General features: G+C 41.1%; 1 protein-coding gene across 1 annotated transcript in view; it reads right to left on the bottom strand.

Moving 5' to 3' along the window:
- Nucleotides 1-27,062, bottom strand: part of TG (thyroglobulin) — a 208,697-nt gene that overhangs the window by 117,343 nt on the left and 64,292 nt on the right. The window contains exons 23-35 of the mRNA XM_048841675.2: nt 26,364-26,486; nt 24,374-24,489; nt 23,234-23,342; nt 20,944-21,141; nt 17,372-17,533; nt 13,815-13,880; nt 12,621-12,701; nt 10,093-10,230; nt 8,107-8,283; nt 7,031-7,142; nt 5,506-5,585; nt 4,917-5,054; nt 471-536 (exon numbers count right to left, since the gene is read on the bottom strand). Of these exons, the coding sequence (XP_048697632.2) occupies nt 471-536; nt 4,917-5,054; nt 5,506-5,585; nt 7,031-7,142; nt 8,107-8,283; nt 10,093-10,230; nt 12,621-12,701; nt 13,815-13,880; nt 17,372-17,533; nt 20,944-21,141; nt 23,234-23,342; nt 24,374-24,489; nt 26,364-26,486 (1,566 nt within the window). The remainder of the gene's footprint in view (nt 1-470; nt 537-4,916; nt 5,055-5,505; nt 5,586-7,030; nt 7,143-8,106; nt 8,284-10,092; nt 10,231-12,620; nt 12,702-13,814; nt 13,881-17,371; nt 17,534-20,943; nt 21,142-23,233; nt 23,343-24,373; nt 24,490-26,363; nt 26,487-27,062) is intronic.

Raw genomic sequence — 27,062 nt, forward strand, 5'->3', positions numbered from 1 at the left:
CTAGTCCAGTATGGTGTCTCTAACAATGTTTCAGGGGAAGGTTCAATAAACCCCACAGTGAACAATAACAACTTACCCAGAGGGGAAGTTTCTTCTTCACCTCATCAGTTAGTGATTGGCTTATGCACTAAAATATGAAGATATATACCCCTTTAAAATCATCTTTAATATTACGGTGGATGTTACCATTCCACTTAAAAATGATTAACTTCTTCTTGAATCCTATTAAATTCTTGGCCTCAGTAATACCTTTGTGGTAATGAATTCCACAGGCTAATCATGCCAGCCAATAGCTCGTCTATTTTGGTTAAATGATACATAAGAAAGAAATTACGTGCTATATCTGTACAGAGTAAGAAAAGGAAACATAAGTGGATCGTTATACAAGTGGTTGTTATGCAGAGCATGAAAAATAGAGGTTACACCTTTCCTCAATTCTTTTCTTTGCCCTAATACACTATGACACTCACCGTTCTCTGGGCTACGAGGTAACAGAACAGGTGGGCACGCATTGGGTATAGTCTTCGTCATGGTTGCTAAAATTTAAAAAAAAAAGACATCGTTTGATATAACAATATAAGGTAGACAGTTTTTTAAATCTAACTAGATCGTCTCTGAACCTGCAATATCTTTTCTGGGATTTGCATATCCACCACACAAACCAACCAGACTTTAATATCTTTGCTTCCCAAACACTGGCTGTAGCGCGTAGAGCTTGTTCATATTTGCTGTTATTTTAGCTCTTTTTTATTTGCATACCAACATACCATGAAATATATAAAGATTTCAGCAAAATTTCCTCAGCAAGATAAATATTTTATAGTGGGCTAAAGCCAGAGGACTTTATTTGAGCAAACGTCCACCGGCGTCTGTAAGGCCCTCCAGATTTCAGCCACTGACTTTACACTTTCTTTTTCAGTCTCAAAACTTTCATCATAATTGTTCCACTTCTAGTGCCCGGAGCTGGAACACACCTGCACAAGTGATACAAATTTTTGTCTGCAAATATCTTGATTTGCATTAACATCTGTGCAGACTTTTGTCTAGATGCATGGCAGTGGGAACGCATTAAAACTTCCTTCCCATCAGAAAGAAATGCTGCTAACTCCATTCTCTCTTCGGCTCCCCATTTTGCCATTTTGCCTATGCCATAGGCTCCTCTCTGCAGTGCCTTTGTCCAATAAGAAGTGACATCTTCTGTTGATGGAACTACCGTATAATACCTAAGCCTGGAGTGAATGAAAAATCCTCTGGACTTTAACAGGGTTGCTTGTTAGTGAGAAAAAGGATGGTCAAGAGGTTAAGGCACTAGCCTAGGCAATGTGAGTTCACGCCCCTGTTCAGTCAGCGACTTCCTGTATGACCTGAGGCAAGTCACTTAGCCTTTCTGTGCATTGATTTCCTCTCTGTAAAATGAGGGTAATAGTACTTCCTTCCCTCACAGAGGTGTTGTAAGGATCAATACATTAAAAGGTGCATATGTATCTAAGTTTGATAGTTTTAGATTATCTGCCCTCTTAGAATGACGTACCCTTTAGGAAGAGTGAATCATTTTAACTACAATTGAATTATGTTTTAGGGATGATTACAGAGACAACAGGGCACCTACAAAATGGGGACAAATCCTTTGGCGTTTTTGCCAGTCAAGCTGCAAAAGACTAAGGAGGACATTCTGTGTCTGCTCTGTGCAGCTGGAACACAGGAGCAGGTGTACCTTCAGCCTCCACTGGGCTTTCTGCTATGGCAGAACCCTAGAATTTACAGATAAAAGGGACCCACTAGGCCATCTAGATTATCTCCCCGCCCAAGCAGGATTGGTCCCTGCAGCACATTTTATAGTTTAAATGTTGTGCCAACGCATGAGAACCAAACAATGAAAATCCACCATAAACCATAACTGACCAGCCTAATTTCAATGCCCAAGCTGAGTGAAATGCAGAACATAATGTAAATAGTGGATTCATTGCTCAGTTATTTCAATTCTAATAACCAAAACTGTCAATAGTCACCCAGAGAAGGATTTTCAAATGCTGTTTCAGACAATTAGCTCAACAGCCTCCCTTGGAAAGAGGAGACAAGAAGCAAAAGCTTTCTATGTATTACAGAGGAGAAAGGAAATAGACTTAAAAATAGCAGTAATGAAGCAATCGGCAGTGTGATCCTGCTCTAAATGAAATTCAGTGGCAAAGTCTTCATTGACTTCAACAGGGGTGGAGCAGGATTGGGTCCTTACTCCGGCCATTTGGTACAAATGCAGGCCTTGATCCACCCCAGCAGGCCTTTGCACCCCTGTGGAGCCCTGTCTTCAGTGGGATTCTGCACAGAAGCAAAGCCCCCCCTCCCCCCACACCGATTGGATTGCATATCCAGTGGATCCTGCTGTAGTAATCCCTTTTCCACATGAGCAATCCTTGCATATACCTCTACTGGGCTCAATACAGGGTGATATTAAATGAGCTGTGGTCAGACTAGATGATTTAATGGTCCTTTCTGCCTTAAACTCTATGGAACTAGTCCCACTGTAGTCTGCTTGAGTAACGATAGCAGGATTGGGCTCAGGCTTGCCTCCATTTTCCCTTAGTGTTTCTGCTGCATTAAAGGAAAGCCTGAGAAAGTGGAACCCTGCCCACACGCTGTGGTCAGCTAGTCAGACAGCACAGAGCTTGTTGCTCAGAATAATTTAATACTTTCCAAGAAGACAAAGAAAAAATAAACAATTTAGGCTCCAATATGGTACATGCAGAACAGCCACCCGCAAGCAGGATTCTAATTAGCTTGGCAAAGCTAAAAAAGAGACTGCAAGTCTAACAGAGTTCAGTGACCCCTCCAGCAAGCAGAAATCTCCCCCCGTGTTCTCTAAGGTCTGTGGCGCATATTTTTTAGGCCACACAGAGAGAATTCAGGGTGGCTGAGCATTTTAGTGTAAATCAGGGCTTCCTAAAAACAATACTACCCCTCCTTCCCTGTTTCCCACCACCACAAAAAAAAAAAAAACTAACAAACAATAGTTTTATGCAGAAATGAGCCTAAACCAAGATCCCAGATGTTTTCCTAAAAAGATATGCTCCAGGAATTATTTGCGGGAAGTTCTATGGCCTCTCTCTGGCTGTGTTACACAAGAGGTCAGACTAGATGATCACAATGGTCCCTTCTAGCACTGGAATCTATGAATGAATCTATAAACATTTCCAGAATCCAGGGAAGTTTGAATCCAGATCTGGAGCTGAACTTTGTAGCTCAGGTCAGCCTGTCCACTTCCGAGAAAACAGGTGACCAGCAAGAGAACATTCACTCCAAAATGCACCATCCCAGGGGTGCTGGAACAATTTGTATAGCGGGGATGCTGAGAGCCATTGAACCAAATGGTAAATCATGTATATAATGGAAACAACTTCAAGCCAGGGGGTGCAGCAGCACCCCTATTTTCAGCACCTATGCACCATCCCGTTACTCTACTCCTCCCTCTCCTGTCATTGCCTCACCCCAACTGAATTAGAAATTATCCTCCCTGGGACCTCCATCCCTAGAATATAAAGTCAAAAAACCACATGACTATAGTTTTCCACCAGATAAATGGACAAGAGGATTTCGGTGTTCCAAATTCTTTTACATTTTTTTGCAATCTTGGTGTCAAGTGCACCAATATAGCTACTGTAAGCAGAGTAACTGAAAGTCATCAAGAAAGATTTTGCATTATATGGGCCATTTAGCTGTGGAAATGTTATGTCCATATTTTCTGTGCAGGGCACTTAAATATCTAAGTGCTAATAACTGACAGTCATGTTATTTTTATTCTTTCTTGTGTTTTGTTCTCTTTCTCTAAAAGAAATGTGACTGTCACTGAATTGCTCTGTAAGTTGAGAAAAAACACCATAATTTATATTTTTGAGCTACTTGGTAGCTTGAAACTCTGATTATTACTATTGATGACTGAAAGTTTTCCAGCTTTTTTATATTTGGACAAAAAATGGCTTGTTGATTAAATGTACATCTTCCCAAGAAAATTTCCATTTTCATTTACATTTTTGATGTTTTTGTAAAAAAAAAAAAAAAAAAAAAAAAGTTTGGTTTGCAGTTGTTAAAAACCTAAATTATCCCGGTTTTAGTTTTCCGAAACGGAAAATTATGGGGTTGTGAGTTTTCTTTAAAAACAAAAACAAATAACATATAACCCCTCACCCTAAACTAATTCAGTGAAAATTTTCATCAGAAATAATATTTAGTTTTGTTGACATTTTTTATGGAAAATAAAATATATTTTGACCAGTTCCAATAAACTTCCCTCTTTATGCTGTTCTTGTCTTCTGGAAACACTTCCTTCACCTAAATAGGCTATCTTTTATCAATGGCTGAATTATTTCAAGGCACATTAGAAATGCAGTATTATTGGTATTTAAACTCTGGACATAATCCTGCCTTCACTAAACACAGGAACAAAACTCCCATTGACTTCAGTGGTTCAAAAGTCAAGACCTAGATAAGAGAGTATTGGCCTCCACATATCCCAGTATAGCTTCTAAAATTGGTATGGTTTACTGACTGCTGAACCTTAGTATAATCTGGATGGTGGGAATGAAGTATGACCTTGTAACTAAACTGAGGGCTTAGACTGGGATATAAGAGATCTTTGTTCAGTTCCTGGCTCTGTCACTCACTTTCTGTTTGATCTTGGGAAACTCACTTAACCTCTCTGTAGCTCAGTTTCCCATCTGTAAAATGGGGATAAAATACATCCTTTGTCTGCCTCCTCTAGCTGTAGCCTCTTTGAGGCAGAGCCTGTCTCTTACTATGTGTTTGTCCAGTTCCTAATACAATGGGTTCCCAATTTTGTTTGGGGCCTCTAGGCATTACTATAAAGCAAATAAATAACATTATGCAGAAGACGTTCTAAATGGCAGACCACCTGCATTACTCACCAGGCTTCTGATACCAGCCAAATGGATAGATTCTGACATCTGGAGAGCTGCAATCGGAAATCTGCCAAGTGCTTCCCGTTTCCTCAGTGCAGGTCTGGATTCCTAAACTGTTCAGAGTCAAGCAGAGCACCTCACCACCTATCGGGAAAATATCCAGTTACAAAAATCACCATGGTAACTTTGTTTTAAATAAGACTTTTAAGAAAATTAATATTTTCTGGTTCCACTAAGTATTATATGAAAGTTCCTTAGGCTCAGAAATCGGAGAAGGAAAAGACTCATTAGGTCACTTAGGGCCAGATCCCGCTTCCATTGAAGTTAGTGATGAAACTCTCTTGATTTCAATGGGGCACCATCAGGTAACTAGGGTTAGTTCCAAAGCCCATTGATGTCAATGGGAGTCTCTCAGCTAACGTTTCAGCACCTCTGAGAAATGGAGGGCCTAGCCCAGGGGTGAGCAAACCTTTTGGCCTGAGGGCCACATCAGGTTTCCAAAACTGTCTGGAGGGCCGGGTAGGGAAGGCTATGCCTCCCCAAACAGCCTGACCCCCTCCCACTTCCCGCCCCCGACTGCTTCAGTAAAGAATACCTGTTGATTGTGACTCATTTAAAAGCCCAAATCCTGTGCAACAGGGGTCAGCATCACATCGGCGCTCACACTCAAAAAACCTAACAGGGGGAAGAAGAAAAAATACTCCAGACTTTAGTACAATTGACAGCCTGTTGAAACTATAGCCTTGCTCACAGTTCCAACAGGGGTCTGCCTAGGGTTGCCAGCATTGTATTTCAAAAATACAGAACTGTTTTCTTAGCACCCCTGTGGGGACGAATATCCTGTACCCACAGGGGACAGGGGTGGGGTGCCCAGTACCACAAAGGGTAGGGTGTACTAACCATGTGGCAGTTGAGGAAACCTTCCTTTCCCTGCAGGCAGGCAGGCAGGCACTCTTGGCTGCTGGGACCCAGCTCTGAAAGTGAACAGGGCCGCACTGAAGGGCCAGGGTTGGGACGGGAGTGGAAAGATGCACCAGTGATTACTGGCCCTCTGCTGACTCCAGTCCTTGAGCGCAGCCCCATCTGGCAGGGCAAGTGGATGGGGCTGTGTGGAGCTGGGCTGAAGGGCAAGGGTCAGGAAGGGGCTCTGTCTGGCGGCGGGGGGGGAGGGGCTGTTAGTCCTCCCAGGGTGCAGCCTTCTGTTCCCCACTCACAGAGTCTCTGCCAACATCCTCAGCAGAAGAGCATAACCGCTGGCTGGTGGCTACTCCAGCTGCAGCAGTGGGGGGACAAGGTGGGCAAAGAGCCTGGTCCTGGAAGCCAAGACCACCTGCACAGAGCCCTGTCTGCTTCCCCTTCCGGATAGAGCCCCCTTCTGACTCCAACCTTTCAGCATGGCCCCATCAAGTCTTCATGCCTCCCGATAACTTTATTGTGCTCCCCCAGGGGGCTGTGCCCCATAGTTTGGGATTCTCTGTGCTAGACATACATTAGTTCAGTAAATCCTGGGACCGACTCTGCCTTACTACATTGTCTAATTTTACAAACTTTGTCTCATTGGAAGGTAAGGTCATAATAAAAATGGTTTTGCATACTGATAATATTTTAATATGTTGAGGTACGGGATAAAAGGCATCCTGCACTAATTTATTAGGGGACAGGCAATTTTCTATTTAAATAAGGAATGTCCCCTTAGGGTCTGCAGGTCCCTAGGGTTTAGCCAATACACTGCAGTGAGGAGTTGTGCAGATTCTGCAAACTCTGACTGCACTATCTAGTTCTTTGTATTGTATGTATAAGAGTTCAGCTGTTGTTATTTAGAAGAGTGACTGTACTGAAAACATTAGCATAGATGCATTTTGTGTGTTATTGACAACAGTTCTACTGATTTTGTGGTGTCGCATTATACAGACTAGATAATACAATGAATACATTATAAATTCACTTAAAATTGTGTGATTAATATTTGTAATATATTGGTTATTCTCCCAAAAAGATATACTGCTCTTTAATATTTTTAATGAATATGCCTGATCCTCTCCATTTACATGATATGGTTTTGATATTTTGGATGTGGCCAAAGTCCCATGCTAACAAAATTGAATTGAGTTGAATCATACCCATCGGAAATGGCTTTCCCGCTCATATCAATCTTGTTTCTCACTGAAATTCCAGTTACTTTACGGAACGGTAAACGTGTGTAGAAACTCTTCACAGTCCCTTCTAGTATGACTGAAAAAATCAAAGGGAAAGTTACTTCTTTCTTCAAATGATTTATACTATCAAGCGAACATAAAGAGGAGAGAGAAAGCAACATTTCTGTGACACAGTGCTGATTTCTCAGTGTATTGGAAGATAAATTTAGACCAACAATAAATATGTTTGACGGTTAGATTTGTTTCTACACAGGATGAATGCCCAACAGGCATTATAATGACAGCAAGATGGGCTGATAAGTAAGGGACTCAAGTTCAGGTTCTGAAATCCCAGGCTAGCAGGGACTTGTATTGAAGTGATTCCAGGCCACAGAATTATGCAGTCCACTTTGGACTAAATGCAACATCTCTGGACAGACTGGAAGAATGCAGAGTGGGTATTTTATGCAGCTTCCCCTTCCCTTTGGGCTCTTAATAGAGTCAATGTTGAGTACTTCAGGTGTTGGGTTCTTTCATTTAAAACAGAGCAATATTATGGGGCTGGAAGCTATAAGGAAGCTAAAAATACTTTAAACACTTTTCTAACATTTCTTTTCCCATGAATGCAATTACTGCAGTTGCCACAGGGATGTCAATGATTGTGAATGTGAAGGGAGACATCCCAAAGACAATCTCCATACTCAAATACTGTTAAGACTAGGAAAAGGTCTGAGGACTCCTGGTGCAGCTTCGTTTGGCCCCTCTGACATAGATGCTAACAGGGATGCGTTATGAATATCCTTCCACTAGAAACTGAAGGGAGATCACCAGCACATTGGCCACCACATAGACATGATGCCTTTCAGTTACTAATGTTAGTCTTTCATTGCTACTTTATGTTATTTCCAGAGCCACCTAGTCTTCCTTGTTGCAGTTTATAACATTCCTACATTCCTATTTGACATCCTTCAAATTAAAAGCTGAGATTCTGATCGATGCTGCCAGGAATACAATATACATCTGTCTGAAATATACAATTTAACACAGAAAATAAAGCTCACCTATTTTGTGATACACGGTCTGCAGTTGCTGAGGTAATACAGTCTGACAGTTTTGGGGGATGTGGTTGATGTAATTATCACAGATCTGAGCCTCTGGATAGAGAATGCAGGCAAAATATGTGCTTGTGGTATTCTGAAGAGCTGCCAGCTGACAAAATGCATCTTCTTGTGCACAACCTAAGAGGCAGAAAGCAGCTCAGTTTTATAAACTTAGCTACTTGTGTGCCCCTTCTCTCCATTCCCATCTCTCACTTGCTTATCATTCTTAATATTAAATCTTTAGCACAAATACTCTTTACTGAGGTGTGTTTTATTGATCTCATTATGATATTACTGTATAAGAAAAATAAATAGGGACAAATTCTGCTTTCAACTGGTGTAATCTCAGAATAATTTCCTGGCATGAGTGGGGTTACTCCAGGTTTACACAGGAAAAGCTGAGAGTAGGATCTGGTTCACAGTCTTTTTTTGTTTTAGGCAATCTTTTTTATAAAACAGGGATCAGAACACCCAAGAAACAGATATGAGGATTTCCAAACTAATTCAATATATTAAGCCTACAATAACAATTGCATATTTCTTCTGGTTTATAAAATAAAAAAGGCAGTATCAGCAAACATTTTCCAGAATGTCCTATGAAAAGTTTGTAAAATTATTTCTGGAGAGTTTCTCTCATACACTAAAAATGCTTTTATGCAGATGAACCATATGAGTTGCTTCCTTTTAGTGGTTTACCTTGAAATTCACACCCTGGCTGGCTGCCTTCCTTCCTTGCTATCGCAGAGGAATTTTGCAAAATTCCAAGGTGCTAATGCACTTTTAAAAAAATAAAATAAAGAACTGATCAAGCCAGTTTGCTAATTATTGTGCTACAGGACTGATGCCCTGAGCAGTGTAAACATAGCCAGAGACGTAGCGACCCATCTTTCCAAAATATGGAAATATGTTATCCCCCAACATTTCTACACTGCGCCAGCGCTGTTTCATAAAATATGTACTATAGACAGTAAACTTGATTTGAATGATGTCTTGCAGAGCTAAATAACAGAGGAATAGCAGGTGCCAGGAAGATGACTTGAGAAAACTATGCAGTGATCGCCCTCTTTATTCTTTACTACCTTTTACTCCATTTCCAGGTCACACTGTGGCTAAAAGAAACCTTTCAGGGTTTGTTTATGCATCATTAAAACAGCAAACATGGCTGCACACCATTTTTTCCTCATTTGCAGGTCACCTTTCTTTGGTGTTTTAATGTCTTAAAGTCAGGCACTTGGGACATCAGAATGGATGAACAGGCAATAAACAAACACAGGGCCTGATTCTCCTCTCTCTTACCCCATTGTTACCCTCAGAGTGTAACTTCACCGATGCCAGTGGAGTTACTCTGTAGTATGAGAGGAGCATCAGACTCGTATCTGAACCCCAGTATCACGGAAAACTGGAGAGATCTTCACCTTTTATAACAGACATTTTTGAGCATTATGCCACGACTTTTTTCCTTTCTTTACCTAGGGGCTCACTCACGTTTTTACAAACAACTGTGCCTACCCTGGCAAAAATTCATGTTCTGGAATTCACCACTGGTGCAGCTCCACAGCATTAACGTAGGCAAGACTCAGATGATTTTAACACGCCGTCTAACTTGGTAGTACGAACAGTTGGGTACGGTCTACACTACTCTATAGCTTCCACAGCTGCTACCGCTAGTGAAGATGCACCAGCAGTGATTTTTTTTTTTTGCCACAGTTGACAAAGCCACTGAGCGGCAAGGGAGTGATGCCAGCCTGCCAGCCTCATCATGGGCTGGGTGGCTTCTCATTGAGGCTGGCGATTACATGACTCCCATGTGAATTTTTGCGCTTTCCCTGTGGAAAAAATCCATAAATGCTGCGGGTTCTAACACCCATGACTAGAGTAGCTATCGAAACTGCTGATTAATTATTGTTTCCTTACTAACATGTAGACTAAAGGTCTAAGATTTCTTACGTGTGAGACACCAGAGTGTTGCCTGCTCTGCTGAATACTTGTGTTTGAAGAGCCAGTACTGCTGGGATGGGAGGGAGCGGCTTTGGTCTAGTTGTATCAGGCTGTTGTCCATTAGGGAAAAAAGTTCCATTACAGAATCTGATCCACATTAAAAAAAGAAGAAGAAGAAGAAGATTGATTTACAATCTGGGATACATGAGGATTGTTTATATGTAAAACTCTGAATTCTACAGTGTGACAGCTGAAACCTTTTCTCAGGGTTAATGTATATCCAGGTTGGTTTTAAATAGGACTGTTCCAGGGATAATACCTCTGTATTTGAACTGTGTCTGGGTTGGTATTTTATCTTTTTTCTCAAGAGTCTATTAAGGAGCTGAATATGCTCATATCACAGCATCTCCATCAACCAGGAATTAAAAAAATAAATGCACCAGCAAGAAATGGAAAGGCTGTTAACTTTATCCAGTCCATCAACCTGCCATTGCAGGATCATTGCTCACAATATCTTTTCTTGTATATTAACCAAGTTAGTTTTAATGACCTGCAGTGATGCAATTTCCACCAGTTCCCTTGGGAAGTTATGCAACAGCCCACTATCAGCAAGTTTCCCCCAATACTTAGCCAAAATGCTCCTTTTATTAATTTAATCCTATTTCTCCCAGTAATACCCCCACATAGCAATTAAGTAATTCTTCTCTATCCCTGACATATGCTGTCTTCAAATGTGTGTAGACTGTGGTGCCTTCCCATTGTTGTCCCTGAGCTATTTTTGTCTCTTTTCAATTGTTCCCCTTAAATAAGCCCATGCAGCTCTCGGGACATTTTTGTTGTTTTTCCACTGATCTCCTTCCAGTCTGTCAATTAACATTCGCTTATTTGTCAAAAGAGAGGAGCAGACCACACCACACATTATTTTGGCCCTGTACAACTCCCACGTTCTTTAATCCATGAAGCACTAAAATAGTCAGCGAAAAATTGAAACACAAAACCAAAGAAACACTAATACTTGGATCACAAATGCTAAACCTCACACATATCTCAAGCTGAACATGTGCAGGGTGTTTATTGTGTCTATTCATTTTCCCTTATCATAAAATATTCAGAAATGTTGCCATGTGCTGTAAACATGATCGTGCGGTAATAAAAAGTCTCACTCTTGCAGATATTTCCCCAGATTTCTCAGTCACTCTGTCTTTTTAACAGATAACCTGGAAGTCATTTTACCTGTCAAGACCCAAGCCTTCAGTCTCCTAGGTTTCTCTGGGGCTGTCCATAAATTGTGTAACACATTAGTGGGTGAGTAGGTCCTTAAGTGGGTGTGTTTGTTTCAGTGTTACAAAAAGTTACAAGAGGTGGGTGGGTTTTGGAAAAAAAAAATCACCAAAAATGTGTTGCGTAATTTAGGGACAGCCCCTCTTGAAACAGTAGCTGATATGACTCATCCCTAAGGCACGGTGCAGAAAGCTGCATTGCTTTAGGTTTTAATGATATCATCAATTGTTGCAGGGAAAACGTAGAACCCCAAGGCCCTGAACTCAAGTCTTGGCAGCTAAATGAAAAGAATGTTTTAAATGTTTTTATTCCTCCTTTTAAAGTCTAGACTTATGGTCCACTAATCATATGGGAGCTTAGCCAGTTAAACAGGAATTTTAGTTCATCTTTCATGCAAATTATATGAGCTAAATCAATAACAGTTTGCCCTGTTTTACCATTTTACCTGCCTTAAATCACACCTGCATCTCCCACAGACATTCATCAAAGCTTCACAGAAGGATTACAACTTGGTAAAGATGAACCAAAACGCTGCCATCAAGAGGCCACATCCTTTTCTCATTTACACTTGTGTAGAAACTCTAGTGACTTCAGTTGAGTTGCTTTGGATTTACACTGGCCTAACCAAGAGCAGAATCTGGAACAGCAGGCAGCTATGGACAAAAGGCCTATGATTCTAGTTTCAGAGCTCAGGCTTGGTTCCATTAAGCTCCCAAAAGTCTGTGGGCCAGAACCTCAGCTGGTGCAAATCAGCATAGTTATGGACTATTACGTTCATTCAGAAGCTTATCAGAAGAAGCCAAATCCTCTGAGTCTGTACAGTTGTCATGAGGACAGGCTCTCCTCTGATATTCTAGACCTTTCGCTTCTGTTCTGGCCATGGAAGTGCAGGGACATGCAAAAATGAAAAAGGAAGAGAAGCTGGGGAGAAGGTTCAGGGGGGTTCTTGTTTTGTCTGAACCAATCTGCCCAAACCCACTCATTCCCCATGCATGTACTTCAATAAAGAGCAAAACAATAGATTTGACACCAAGTGTTCTGGGCACTCACAGCTAAATTCTGCATTCTCCTACGCTGTCTTAAACCCATCCTCCTTGTTTGTCACATGAAATGTATCAAATCTGAAGTTTCCCCTGGTTATTTCACAGAGTCATAGAGTTTAAAGCCAAATGGGGCCATCAGATCATCTACTCTGACCTCCTGTACATCACAGGTCACCAACACCCCCCAGCACCTACTGCAGTACTGCCCAGTACCTGGTAACATTAGCTCAGTCTGGGTTTGTAAAACAGCCGCATCACATGCAGAGGATTTCGTCCGGGTAATCATATCAGAACCTAGAACACAATCAGAGCTATTTATTATTCTGTATTATTGGTATTAATATAGTGCCTAGAAGCCCTAGTTATGGACTAGGACCCCAATTGTGCTAGGCGCTGTACAGACACAGAACAAAAAGACTGTCCCTTAAGCTCACATTGATTCCAGATGCAGTTCTTCTATGAAACATACTGACTATTCATTCCTAAACAGTTTGCTGGTACTGAGTTTTACACAACAAGTTAACAAAGAACATTTTACAGTGCAATGTTATTATCTAAGCAAACAGCTAAGGAAGTTTCACCGAAGGATGAAACAGTTGTGTCTGCACTTAGCCCCTGTTTTGGGGCCACTTAGTGTATCAGTCCCCATGCTTCAGGGTACAAGAGTTCACCAGCTGGAGTTAGGAAGAAATTCCTCTCTGTGATATATACTGCACAAGTGAATTACACTACAGGAGGCTTTACAACTACCTCTAAAGAACCGAGCACTGGCCACTGGCTGAGACGGGCACCAGATTAGAATGATCACTGGTCTGTTCTGATAGGGAAGTTCTTATATTCCGAGTGTTGGATTTTCAAAAGCTCTGGAACTGCCTTAGGTGCTTTGGAAAATCCCACCATGCTGAACCAAAATGAATCCACTAAACTCAGTAAATATCCATAATCAGGAAATAATCAATACCAAGGCTCTAGAAGCATGTCACCCTATGTACTCCTAGAGCAGTAGCAAAAAAGTGTTTGGGGATATTCATGCAGTAAATCTAAGGGGAACAATGGACGCTTGCGATGAGTCATGATAATTAAACAAATCTATCTAGATATTTGCAAAATGCCAAATTACCATGGTATCTAGGGGCTGACAATGAGATAAATGGCTTTATCTCCATAGCTTCTTGCATAGATTTAAGAAACAATGGGCCTAATTCACCTCTTGCTTACACTGATTCTACACCAGCATCATGCCTTGTAGGTGAGAAAAGACTCTGGTCTAAGGCCAAGTTTTCTACTGGTGTAGCTCCATTAAAGTCAAATGGCTTTTCCAGTTTACACTGGCAGAGAATGTGGCCCCAATTTTTTTGGTCTTTTATTTTTCCAACCTCTTATAACTGACAGCAGGATAAAACTCACCTCCCCACAGGTAAACCCGCTGAAAGCTGCTAACGGCTCCTTCCGTTTCTTCTGAGAGCTCAGAAGCTGACAAAGAAAGAAATGTTCAGTAATGCAATTGCTAAAATTAATCAAATGGTTTATGCTGAGCGGCCAGGAAATTATATCACAACACATTCCAAAGCTTAATACAACTACGCAATAACAATTACAGTACGACGACACTAAAGGAAAGATGGCCTGGTAGTTTGGGTGCTAGCCTATGTCTGGTGAGCCCTATGCTGTCACAGACTTCCCATGTAAACCTAGAGAAGTCACTTGTCTCTCTGTGCCTTAGTTCCCCATCTGTAAAAGGGGGAACATCCCTACCTCACAGGGATGTCGTGAGACTAAATACAATTAAAGGGTATGAGGTGCTCAGATACAGCAGTAAAGGAGGATGTAAAAGAACCTCCACCAGATGTTTGTTGAGAAGTCATAAGTACCGTAAGCAGCATTTCTCTATCTGTCCATATAGATTCTGATACTGCACCCATCAACACAGCAGCTAAGCGCTGCAATAAGAATCTTAAATGCTGTCTAACCAGTCAAAGCATTGGTAACAGACTGTATTATAATAGTCAGCACCTTTTATCTTAAAAATGCTGTAAAAACATCAACTGACCTACACAGCACCCCCTCCCCTCCTCTCCTCTCCCCCCACCCCAGAAGCATAATTATTACCTTTTTACACATGGTGAATCTTTGGCAGACAAGTTAAGTCCCAAGGTCTTGATCCTGCAATGGGATCTATGCAAGCAGACCCCATGCCCATATGGTATCTCACTGAATTCAATGAAGCGCCACAGGGTCTGGGTCTCTGCCTAGACAGATCCAGCTGCAGTACTGGGGTCCTTACTTTCAAAAGCGTTCACCAATTTTTGGTGCCCCAGGTTTTGGCCACTCAAGCTGAGATATTCGGGGCTGGCTTTTAGAGGTTCTGAGCATTCATGACACCACTCAATTTAAATGGTAATTGTTGGTGTCCACACCTCTGAAAAATCAGGACCCTGAGAGGCAGCTAAAATTGTGGACACTTGTGATAATGCTGGGTTTAAGTTTTCAGAACCTGGTTCCTGAACTCCATATACATAATACATGGTGATGGGTAAAAACTGGCAACTGAACACCATCAGTATATAGTTGAGGGTACAAAAGCAGTTGCATACATTCATCTGTTTGCTCAGTAAGTTATCCTGTTTAAATGTGAGACTCCATATTTTGAGCCTGATTCACTGCTATATTGCTCAGCTTTTACCCAGCTGTCACTCCCGTAGAGTGGTGAGTCAAGACCTTTGTGCACACAATCGACCAGTTGCATCTGCATGCTCATATTTTAAATACATAATTAATTTACACAAGCAGTTGCGGTGCCTCACTATTTAAAAAAAAAATCTAACTCTAAAAGCTGAATAAGAATTTTTAGTTCCTCTAGACAACATACCACACAAGGTATCTGTCTTGCGTATCACTAAGGTTCTTCTGACCTTTGAATCTAAATAAGTAATAAAAACACATAACTGCACAGTCACAGGATCCCTTGTCTTTGAAACATGGTTTTGAGTTTACAAACCTTGAAAATTAAATTGCCATAAAATTAATTTATGCCAAGAGTTTAGATCATATGAAATCTGGAAGCAGCCACTGACTACAGTACAAATGAGACAATGGATACCTTTGTTTTTAGATAGATGGTTTACTTGAACAGACCTGAATTAAGTGTTCAACAAAGCCCTTGCAGAACAATGTACAACAATGTGTTTTGAACTCTGTTCATTTTCATTAACACAGGTAGCCACAATAAAGTACAAAGGGCCCATTCTTGTAGGTTAAGTCATAAAAATGCCAGGGCCGCCCGGGCGGGGTGGTGCGCAAGTGGGGCAATTTGCCTCAGGCCCCGGGCCCTGCAGAGGCCCCCACTAGAATATAGTATTCTATAGTCTCTTCCGTGGCACTTCAGCGGCGGGTCCTTTAGTGCCGCCGAACACACCTGGAGTGAGTGAAGGACCCACAGCCGAAATGCCGCCGAAGACCCAGAGCGCCGCCAGGTGAGTAAAAATTTAAAAGGCGCTTAATTAATTAAAGGGCCCCTGAATTGCTTTGCCCCAGGCACCCTGAATCCTCTGGGTGGCCCTGCAAATGCACCAGACTAATGGATAATTCATAGAATCGTAGTACTGGAGGGGACCTCAAGGCGTCATCTAGTCCAGTCCCCTGCACTCATGCAAGGACTATGTATTATCTAGACCACCCCTGATAGGTGTTTGTTTAACCTGCTGTCATAAATATAAAGGGAAGGGTAAACCCCTTTGAAATCCCTCCTGGCCAGGGGAAAGCTCCTCTCACCTGTAAAGGGTTAAGAAGCTAAAGGTAACCTCCCTGGCACCTGACCAAAATGACCAATGAGGAGACAAGATACTTTAAAAAGCTGGGAGGAGGGAGAGAAACAAAGGGTCTGTGTGTCTGTCTATATGCTGGTTTCTGCCGGGGATAGACCAGGAATGGACTGGTCTTGGACTTAGAACTTTTAGTAAGTAATCTAGCTAGGTATGTGTTAGATTATGATTTCTTTAAATGGCTGAGAAAAGAATTGTGCTGAATAGAATAACTATTTCTGTCTGTGTATCTTTTTTGTAACTTAAGGTTTTGCCTAGAGGGGTTCTCTATGTTTTTGAATCTAATTACCCTGTAAGATATCTACCATTCTGATTTTACAGGGGGGATTTCTTCATTTCTATTTACTTCTATTTTTATTAAAAGTCTTCTTGTAAGAAACTGAATGCTTTTTCATTGTTCTCAGATCCAAGGGTTTGGGTCTGTGGTCACCTATGCAAATTGGTGAGGCTTTTTATCCAACATTTCCCAGGAAAGGGGGGGTGCAAGTGTTGGGAGGATTGTTCATTGTTCTTAAGATCCAAGGGTCTGGGTCTGTAGTCACCTAGGCAAATTGGTGAGGCTTTTTACCAAATCTTGTCCAGGAAGTGGGGTGCAAGGTTTTGGGAAGTATTTTGGGGGGAAGGACGCGTCCAAACAGCTCTTCCCCAGTAACCAGTATTAGTTTGGTGGTGGTAGCGGCCAGTCCAAGGACAACAGGTGGAGTATTTTGTACCTTGGGGAAGTTTTGACCTAAGCTGGTAAAGATAAGCTTAGGAGGTTTTTCATGCAGGTCCCCACATCTGTACCCTAGAGTTCAGAGTGGGGGAGGAACCTTGACACCTGCTCTTAAAAATCTCCAACAATGGAGATTCCACAACCTCCCTGGGCAAATTATTCCAGTGCTTAACCACCCTGACAGTCAGGACGTTTTTCTAATGTCCAACCTAAACCGCTCTTGCTGCATTTTAAGCCCATTGCAATTAAATTCATTCTACTTGGCTCATACATAGCCAGATCCTGCAGTCCTTATTCCAGCAAAGCTATTACTGAAGTCAGGGAGAGCTTTCACTGAGTGGAATGGAGAAAAGGGCTGGAGGGTCTATGTGGACAGTGAGTATAGGATAATTTAGCAAACATAATTTAAGATGAAAGAATATATTTACTTCCAGCGAACTCTTGTCCTCCCAGACTGAATAAAAACTGCTGCTTTTTTTCATTGTAGTTCACCCCTTTACATATTCCTCCAGGCTTTGAGCTTCTATTCCAGTCATTGCTGTGGCAGATCAACACATCTGGGTAGCTCATCAACCCACACAGGATAGTACCTAGATTCAATTGAAGAGAGAATTGTATGTTTGTAATAATACTTATACTGCACCTTTGTAATCACGAAATAAACCTCAACCTTTACCACAGTGAGACTGATAAGTGTTATCCCCTTTTTAAACTGAGAGAAGTGGATGCTCAGAAAATTGGGCCAATTTTTAAAATTTGAATGCATAAAGCTGAGCACCTAAATTCATGCCTAAGACATAAGCTTGTAGCCTGGTTTTCAGAGATGCTAGGCACCCACAAATACCTCCTACTTTATCAAATAACATTGAATAATAATTAACACCACCCAACTGTGTGCAAGGCATTTCATAGCAGACCTAGAGAGAGACACTCATGGCCTCAGAAGTCTTACAATCTTGGGCCCTGAACCAACACAGCACTTAGGCATGTGCTTGAATGCTTTATTGGATAGGGGCCTGAATTCAGTCAACTTAGGTGTCAATCTTTCCCAAACTTATACCGTAAGTCAGTGGCATGGCCAGGTCCAGGAATTCTGGCTCCCAATCTACTCCTATAATATCTAGACTCATTGCATTCTTGGTTTGTGGCTGCTGTCATGGCTCAGACATAAAGGTATTCTACATGTACTTAAAATGTCCTTTAATAATTCACTCACTAAGTAAAAGTAAGTATTTCCTACTAGCAGTGAATGTGCTAAATTTTTAACCAAAAATACCAGTCAGATCCCTGCATTTTGAGACATTATTGACCCAAACATGCTATCACAGGTAAACAGACAGCTTCATAATGTGCAGCCATTTCCTAATCTCTTCCACACATTCAGATAGTAAGACCTTAAACACATAAAAGGGAGGCCAACTCATTCTGACAATGAATGCATGCAAAGTGTACAAAACTATAGTGGGTTGCTTTTCGTTTTGTATTGTCCTTAACAGAAATATGATGGGCCTGATTCACGACTGCATTACCCCAGTTTTGTGCTGATGGAAATCCAGTGGCTTCACTGGAGTTACACTGGATTACACATTAGTTAATCAGGCCTGCTGTGCTTCCACTTTGTTGAATGACTCGTGACTTTCTACAGTATCATCATGCTGTGGTCTGCATCATTAGCTCTCATTTTAAAATGACATGAGCCAAAAAACTAAGCAATGAAATATATCATGAAGTTTAACATAGGAAGTAGAAATGAAAAACAAATATCAGGGTATCAATCCCGAAAGAGCAGAAATATACTAACTGTACCACATCATAAATAAAATTGCAAGTTATTAACAATGAATTTGAAACATCAAAGGTTGTTCATCTTGGCATTTTGCACAAAAAATACACCCCAAATCTGCCAACAAAATCAATCTTGGTAAATACACTCTGTTAGACCTTCATTAATAACTTGGACTTTGTGTACAATACACATAATCCGTTACCAAGAATTAAAGTTCCAGAAAAATGATAGCTAAAATGCCAGCCAAGATTCCTTTAAAAACTGACTTGCTTTCACATATTTATTGCCACATGGGACATTAACATTTCTTCCATAATTCTGACACGAAGGAAAGTTTGTATCCAAAGCCATTGATTTGCAAAGCACTGAATTTTCACATGGCATAAATAAACCTTGTGCTAGGAATAATGCAGATGTTCTCTGGGAAGAAAACAGTATTTGCCCATCTAATCAAAGACCATATTATAATGCACAAGGGGCAAAGTCACGATTGCACAGACAACCCTAGATCTGGCATTTTCTAACTGTTAAGTGCTGCAGTCTCAGGCTCTGACCTTGGAAAATCAGGCCCTTACAAGTGTATTTAATTTTATACCTATGAACATTCCCATTGAACTCAATGGTACTATCCATGTGCTTAAAGTTAAGTATAATATCATCCTTTGCAGAATTAATGATGATTTGTTAATGCAGTTTTTTGTATCTATTACGCTACAAGAGTGCATGATTCTTTAGAAATGTTCAAGACATGCTGTCCCTGTCCCAGTGAGCAAACCCCATTCATAGCACTTTCTACCATGAGCAGCCCCATTGCCAAGTACAATCAACTGCTTGGAAATACAAGAAAAAGTCGAACAATTCTTGGAGAACCCATGTTGTAAAATCAAATGCCTCAAAGAGGCCCTGATTCAGCACAGCTCTTCAGCACATGCTTAACTTAATTAAGTCAATGGGATTTAAATGTGTTTATAGTTAAGCACATGCTTAAGTGCTGGTGGTAAATGGGCCAGATTGAATACCACCATTTACTTCAAAAGGTATGACCTCTCGGACCATATCCCAATATCCAAGCCAGGATACACTATACTAGAGAGCAACAGCTACAGAAATGTACACTGAGTAATGAATATCATCATGACGGGTAAGCATAGCCCTTAAAGATGATACAGCAGATAGACCATAAATCTGATTGATTGACAGAGAATCAATGATCTTGCCAAGATATTTGGGATCAGTCTTGAAGTCAGTGAGATGCACTGCACAGGATGATACATGTTTGTTTAGTGGGAGTGCTGGATTGAGTTAGTGGCCTATGATATACAGGAGGTCAGACTAGGTGATCTGATGGTGCCTTCTGGCCTTAAACTCTGTTATTCTAACTTTAGGAAGGACTGTAGGGGATATGGATAAGGCAAGGGAGAGAATGCATGAGAGGACAGAATGGACAAGACTGCCCTGATCAATGTAATAGCCTTTGCACTTGGGTTGGGCTTTGCACTTCATCCATCTCACTGAGTTCTAGTTTGACTCCAGTGATTATGGAGTATCTGGAAACCATAACCTGATGTAAAAAGTTGAAAAGCTCCTTTTCCTGCTCATAGAAAAAGGTAATCAGTTTATATTTTAAAAAGAAAAGGAGTACTTGTGGCACCTTAGAGACTAACCAATTTATTTGAGCATGAGCTTTCGTGAGCTACAGCTCACTTCATCAGATGCATACTGTGGAAAATTTATGCTCAAATAAATTGGTTAGTCTCTAAGGTGCCACAAGTCCTCCTTTTCTTTTTGCAAATACAGACTAACACGGCTGTTACTCTGAAACCTGTCTTTATATTTTAAACATTTCATATTATATTTTAATTCCCCCATCAACATACAAGTACCCACTTCTGGCAAACTTGCTGATAACCCTCATTATTGCAGTATATGCCATTTTAAAGATGTATACAAATACAGAAAGGGGATTACTACCATAGACATCCAGTGTTTAGACATTCTGCCTGCCCACATAATGGAGTGAGATTCACCCCTGGACAAAGGGCAGCCCAAGGTCTATGCGCCACTTAAGTCTCAATTAGGCCAATAGGTTTTAAGTTGCACATAGGCATAACACTGGCCCTCTACACAGGCATGAATTGCACCCAGTGGTTTGCTTCTGTTAAGTTTCCCATTGTATGGGATAATATTTTGCCTTTGCAGTTTGAACAATATTACCTCCATCAAGTACAACATGGCTGAGGATAAAGCCATCACAGCAAGGATCCTGGCTGCAAGCCTGACGGCAGAAGAGATAAACGTCTGTCAAAGACGTGCCAGCTGCTGAGAGAACCACTGAGCTGTACACGCCAGAGAGCACATTCTGAAAATCCGTCAGTTCAAAGATCTTGAGACCAGATATGGTGAATTCTTGTCCTGAACAGAACAGGAAGAAAAAGAAATGAGTATTCCAACAAGTGCAGGAGGCAAAGCAATAGCCGCAGAATATCTCCAGACCTAAGCTGGCTCTATGTTTTATAATAAAAGCCCAACATAGCAAAATCGTTCTGGCCTTTAAGTTTCATTACAAATCTGAAACTCACACTAAGTTCACCAACAGGATTACATATTCAGGCTACTACGAGGTCTTTCTCAAATCTCAGATAGTCTAAAACACCAAGATGCAAGGCAGAAGTCTCTGCCCAGGTTCAAGTGGGACTTGACTTAATTTTGAGCAAGTCTGAGCTCAGTTTACAATTTCTGATAGAAATCAAATGAAATAGTGAAAGGAGATGTTTTGGACCCAGGCCTAGTAGAACTCTGCCATTTGGGATGGTTTGTTTTGAGCTTTGGAGTTTGTGCAAGGAGTGAACAAAAAACCCACATGAACAAAAAACACATAGGACAGATAATATTGTGTGGCTGAATGGTACCTTACACCATGAGTAAGTCCTGTTGAAGTCAATGAGATTACTTGGGGAGCAAGGTATTTCTCAGTGTAAGAGTATCACAATTTGTGTCAAAATGAGCCAAGATAGCCAAACAATGCAGTTCTACAACAGACACAATGAAGTGACACATCAAATACAACTTGTTTTTGCCAAGAACTTTCTTTTTGTGAAAAATCTGTATTTCTGCTCCAAGCAGATTCTAGAGTTCCTTCTGATGAGACATTAAGGGAGACAGGTTTGAATGGGGGTGCTTATCCACAAGATTGTGTGTGTACTCTCTCTCCACAGAAATGGATATTTTTAAGCAAGAGGTGCAGGTGCAAATTGTGTGTGATTCATTTAGATGTTCATGTTTGACATTAAAGATTGGCTCAAACTGTAAAGGAAAAGGCATCAAAGGTGCCCTATTAAATGTGTTTTTGTAGGGCTTTGGGTTTGTTTTTGTTTGGTTGGTTTGGCTGCATTTATTTTGTTAAAATAATTATCTTTGTGCTGTCTTGACCTGAAAATTTGAGGAAATAATATAATTAAAATAATCAACCTAGAAACTTTCAGATATAATCAACTTCAGTCACACTTACAACAGAACATTAGCTGATCCTGAGATATGAAATGAGGCACTACATAACATAGTAATTCTACATGCCCACATGTTGCTATGCATTTCAGCCAATGTTGATAATTCTTATAACATTTTGTAGTTGCTTAAAAGGTGAACAATGTTGAGTTTTAGGCCCCAATATTTTGATATCATAAAAATGGCTTTGCTAAATCTAATCTGAATAGAAATATTTTTGTGATATTGTTGAAATTTTGATGACATTTTAAAAAATTTGAACATTCCCCTGAATGTTGTGTTTATACAGCACCTAGCACAATGGGGTTCTGATCTAAGACGAGGTGTTACAGTAATACTAATTAATAATATTAATAATAGTTTAAAAACTGACCAGCCTAGTATTACTGCCCAAGCCAGGAGAAATGCCAAATGTATAGAGCATAAATGGTGAAAAGCAAATTCCATTTTAATGATCTAAGGTTTTACTAAGGAGGAAAAATTAGAACAAGATTTTAATTTTGAATATGATTCTTTATAATATTGTGTCGGATTTCTGTAATTAATAAATATTCAGAAAACCTAGGCTAACTAAAGACTCCCCACCATACAGAAACACAGAAGTAAGAGAATAGGCTAAGAATGACCAATGCCTTTCTACTCTTCTCATCTGCCCCTGCCCTCTCACCCTCCACCCCCAGCCCCACATTGCAGTTCCAAGGAACTAATGGTGTGGGACATACCCACCTGATCCTAAACTCCTGCTCAGCACCCCAGAGGATGGTAAAAAAACCCACTCAAGCTCCCTATATATAAATCACACTACAAGAAAATAAATCTTAATAGAATCAAAAAACCTTTATCCGTTATTTCTGGAAGAGTGACGGAGGTTGTCGTGCTGCTATTCGGTGCCTGACCCTGCAAAGACTCATATCCTTATTGAGTTGAGGCCTAACTGTTGGTAGGGTCCGTTTTTCACTTTTCTAGACAACTGACCTATCAGTGGAGGTTCAGTACCTACCTTTTTTCAGATACACGGTCACTTCATCCTTCTCTGGGTTCCTCACTTTAAGCAGGCAGCTAAGATTAGCAATGCTAGTGGCATCAGAATTTCCCATAACACCTTTCATCTGAGACAGACAGAGACACTATAAAGGTGCTTTAATTCATAGCCGGGAAAATACAGTCTATTCAAGCTTATGAGGATGATGAATTAGTATATACTGTTCATAGTTGCCACAACTCCCTGGGGCCCTCAAGTTCTGCTGTTTGATCACAATTCCATCAGCTCAGGGCATAATTCTTTGATGCTACTCTACCGTATTAACAATGACAACGTAGTTTCATAAACAATGAGTTGCCTTAAGAAAGTGGCAAAATGCCATCGAGCTCAAGACCCTGGACAGTAGGAATGGACAAAGATCTGACAAGTGACACAATTATCTGTTTCAGTGTTCGCATAGCCTAGATCTTTGAAGAATGGGAGTTTGTGAATGGTGATTTGGTTGGAGTTGTAGCAGATCAGCTCAGGGGAGGCAAACATCTTCTAGGAAAGACCTGTATAGGTTGCATTCCAGCAAATTTAAGATTAGTTTTCTTATTTCACATGCAATAAGGGCAGGCAGTGCTGTCCAGGAGTTAGAACAGGAGATTTGGAGCCCAGATTGCTGTGTTTTATTCCTGACTCTACCACTGACTCAGTGTGACACTCTGGACATGTCAATTCATCTCACTGTCGGTTTTACTGATACTCTGACGCAATATTGGGGGGATGCTATTCATGACAGGGATGCAGGAATTAGAGAGCACTCTGCTGTTTCCAAAATGTTCAAAAGTGACTAATGGTTTTGGGTACCTCCATTTTAGGGTGCTGAAATCAAAGCTCCTTAAAGGGACCTGATTTCTAGTGGGTGTTTGTCCAGCACTTTCTAAAAATCAAGCCTCTTTAAGGTGTCGCAACCAAACACAGAGGCACCCAAAAATCACTTTTGGAAAACCTTGACTCTCATTTCTTTGCTAACCCACCAGCACTTCACCATTACCATAATAGAACACAACATCTAAACAGTCAGGAAACTCCCTGGCATTCTGACAATGGGTTCTCATACTGGCTATCAGGTATTGTCCAGGCTATGCATTTTAAAGAAGTGTCATTATTTACCAGTCCAGAAGTGGTACAGTTGAAGTTGGTTTCAGCAGCACTGTGCAGTTCACACTGCACCTCAGAACCTGGAGCAGATACTGTGATAAAGCCACATGACTCATCCGTCTCACAATCTGAAAGCATGAAAGAAATGTAAAGGTTCACCATTTCGTTTACACAAAGCCACATGTTTCCAGCTGGCTGATAGCTATGTCTTCTATATACATAAAGACTCCTTTTACTGGATTTGAACTATAGCCCTCAGCTATATTACAACTTGCACCAGTTTAACTAAAACAGGTTTTTAAATCAATTTATACCAATTTAACTAAACTGCTGCAAAACCCTGTTTGGACACACTTAAATCACTTTAAATTTAGCTTATATCGAGTTAGCGTCACTGGGTCACGAAGCTCCTTGAGCTAAATTGCCATAAGCCAGGTACAAATTGATTTAAGTCTCCACACAAGTTTTGCAGCAGTTTAGCTAAATCAGTTAAAAATCACACCTTTAGTTAAACTAGTGCAATGTGTAAAAGAAACAGGAATTTCCAGACTGGATCAGACCCCCCCATGTCTACCTAGTCCAGTAGTCCGTCTCCGACAGTGGCCGGTTCCCGCTGCTGCAGAGGAAGGTGCAAGAAACCCAGCAGCAGGCAGATATGGGATAACCTGCTCCCAGGGATATAAACCAGGCTTTAGTTACTCATGATTGAGCTGGAGGACAAACTATCTTGATTGAGAGTTGGTATGTAAGGTAATGAGCCTGGCTTGTAAGAGTGCTGGGCCTTTGCTCAAGAAACCAAAGCTGGTCAAAGGATTCCTGGCTAACTATTTCTCCATTGAATTTAGCCCCTTTTTCTCTCTCCGCTTATTGCCTGCCAAGAGACTAGTGAAAGACTGTTACTGGAAGTTGTTCAATGAACATTTTGTGCATAGTGTGTTGCAGCCCTGAATGGTTTGGCACATTTTTTCAGTAGTCAGAATTCTCTATCCAAGCTGTGTGACTAGTCTCACCACACTTTCTGGGGCTGAAACACATGCCAAGTGCCTCCAGACCAGGATCCTTTTTGCTGCTCAGCCACCGTCCCCCTCCACCTCCCTTTCTGTGCCTCTCCTCCTCACTGCCACCCCTGCTGATGTTGTATTCACTTTCCTGCATGATTTTAAAACACTCTCCTATCTCTTTCTGCCTTCTAACTCCCTCATTTCCAAACATAAAAGGGCCTGATCCAAAGGCCACTAACATCAACGAAAAGATTCCCAGTTGGTTTCAATGGGCTTTCAATTAGCCCCAAAGTTAGGACACATGAGGTGATCAAAGGACTACTTGCAGTGCAAACAGAGGTGATCATGCATGAATATTAAAACTCACAATGTCCCTGTGAGGTAAACAAGGATGGTTTTCCCCTATTTTATCGGTAATGTACAGAGCCAATGTACAGAGAGGTGAGTGGTCTGATTTTTAGGGGTACTGAAACCCATAGTGTCCAGCCATAATGAACATGAATTATGAGCATTTAGCATTTCTGAAAGTCAGACCATTGATGACTTGTCCAAGGCCACATGGTAATTGAAAGCACATTCACACTTTAGATAAGCCATTACCAGCAGAAGAGTGGGGTGGGAGGAGGTATTGTTTCATGGTCTCTGTGTATATAATCTCTTCTACACTTTCCACAGTATGCATCCGATGAAGTGAGCTGTAGCTCACGAAAGCTTATGCTCAAATAAATTGGTTAGTCTCTAAGGTGCCACAAGTACTCCTTTTCTTTTTGCGAATACAGACTAACACGGCTGTTACTCTGAAACCATTCACAGACAGAGACGTCCTCTCTGATATGAGAGGAAGGTCAACAAACACTGATCCTCCCACAATGAATTTGCTGCTGAACGGAAAGGCAGACAATGCTAGGCTAAGGCATAGCAGTAAATTCAGTCCTTGAAAGCTGTCTTCTTTGGTGACCTCCACCGTATGCCACACACATTTGCTGAGAGCCATCCCTTACCTGAAATGCACTGCAAGAGTGCACTCTGGGAGTCTCCTTGGATGGTTTCTGAGTGAAGGATCCTAGCGTCTTCTGCACCATAGATCAGTTTGGATTCAGGAACTCTTTCAAATTTTCTGAGCACTAAAAGGCAGAGAGCATGGTCAAGTCTCCTGCATGTTATTTCCATTGCTCCTCAGTTTCCAGAGAAACTCAACACAGACTTTACTTAAAAAAAGAAAACTCACGGTGTGTAGGGGGAAGGATTCGTAAGTTAAATGGACAAACAGTATCAGGTTTCTGTGAAACAATCAGAAAAAATGAAAAAGCGTCTGAAACAAACTGTTGCAGAACTCTCCTTGGAGATATTAGATGCTCAGGGCCAGGTCTCTGTTTGGAGCAGAATGTAATAGAACGAGGCCATAAATGGGCAAGAAGGTGACTTCTTGCTTTTCAATCTTCAGGTTTATGCAAACTGTGAGCTCTATTTGGGGATAAGCATTCATTTTACTGTTGGGCTGAGTAGAGAAAAGGGAGCCAAGGAGTTAATGAATAAGGTTATTAATCTGACACATTGTGTGTACGTAGGATCTGCAACCACCCAACCTAAATGTGACCACTTTCACTGGCTGAGACAAACCTCAAACGTACAGAGAAGATTGTAGTCCCCTTTGAGTGTAAGATATTTAGGGTAAGGAGTCTCTCTCACCACACACAGTG

This window comes from Caretta caretta, chromosome 2 (assembly GCF_965140235.1).
Source record: "Caretta caretta isolate rCarCar2 chromosome 2, rCarCar1.hap1, whole genome shotgun sequence".
Classification (NCBI taxonomy): domain Eukaryota; kingdom Metazoa; phylum Chordata; order Testudines; family Cheloniidae; genus Caretta; species Caretta caretta.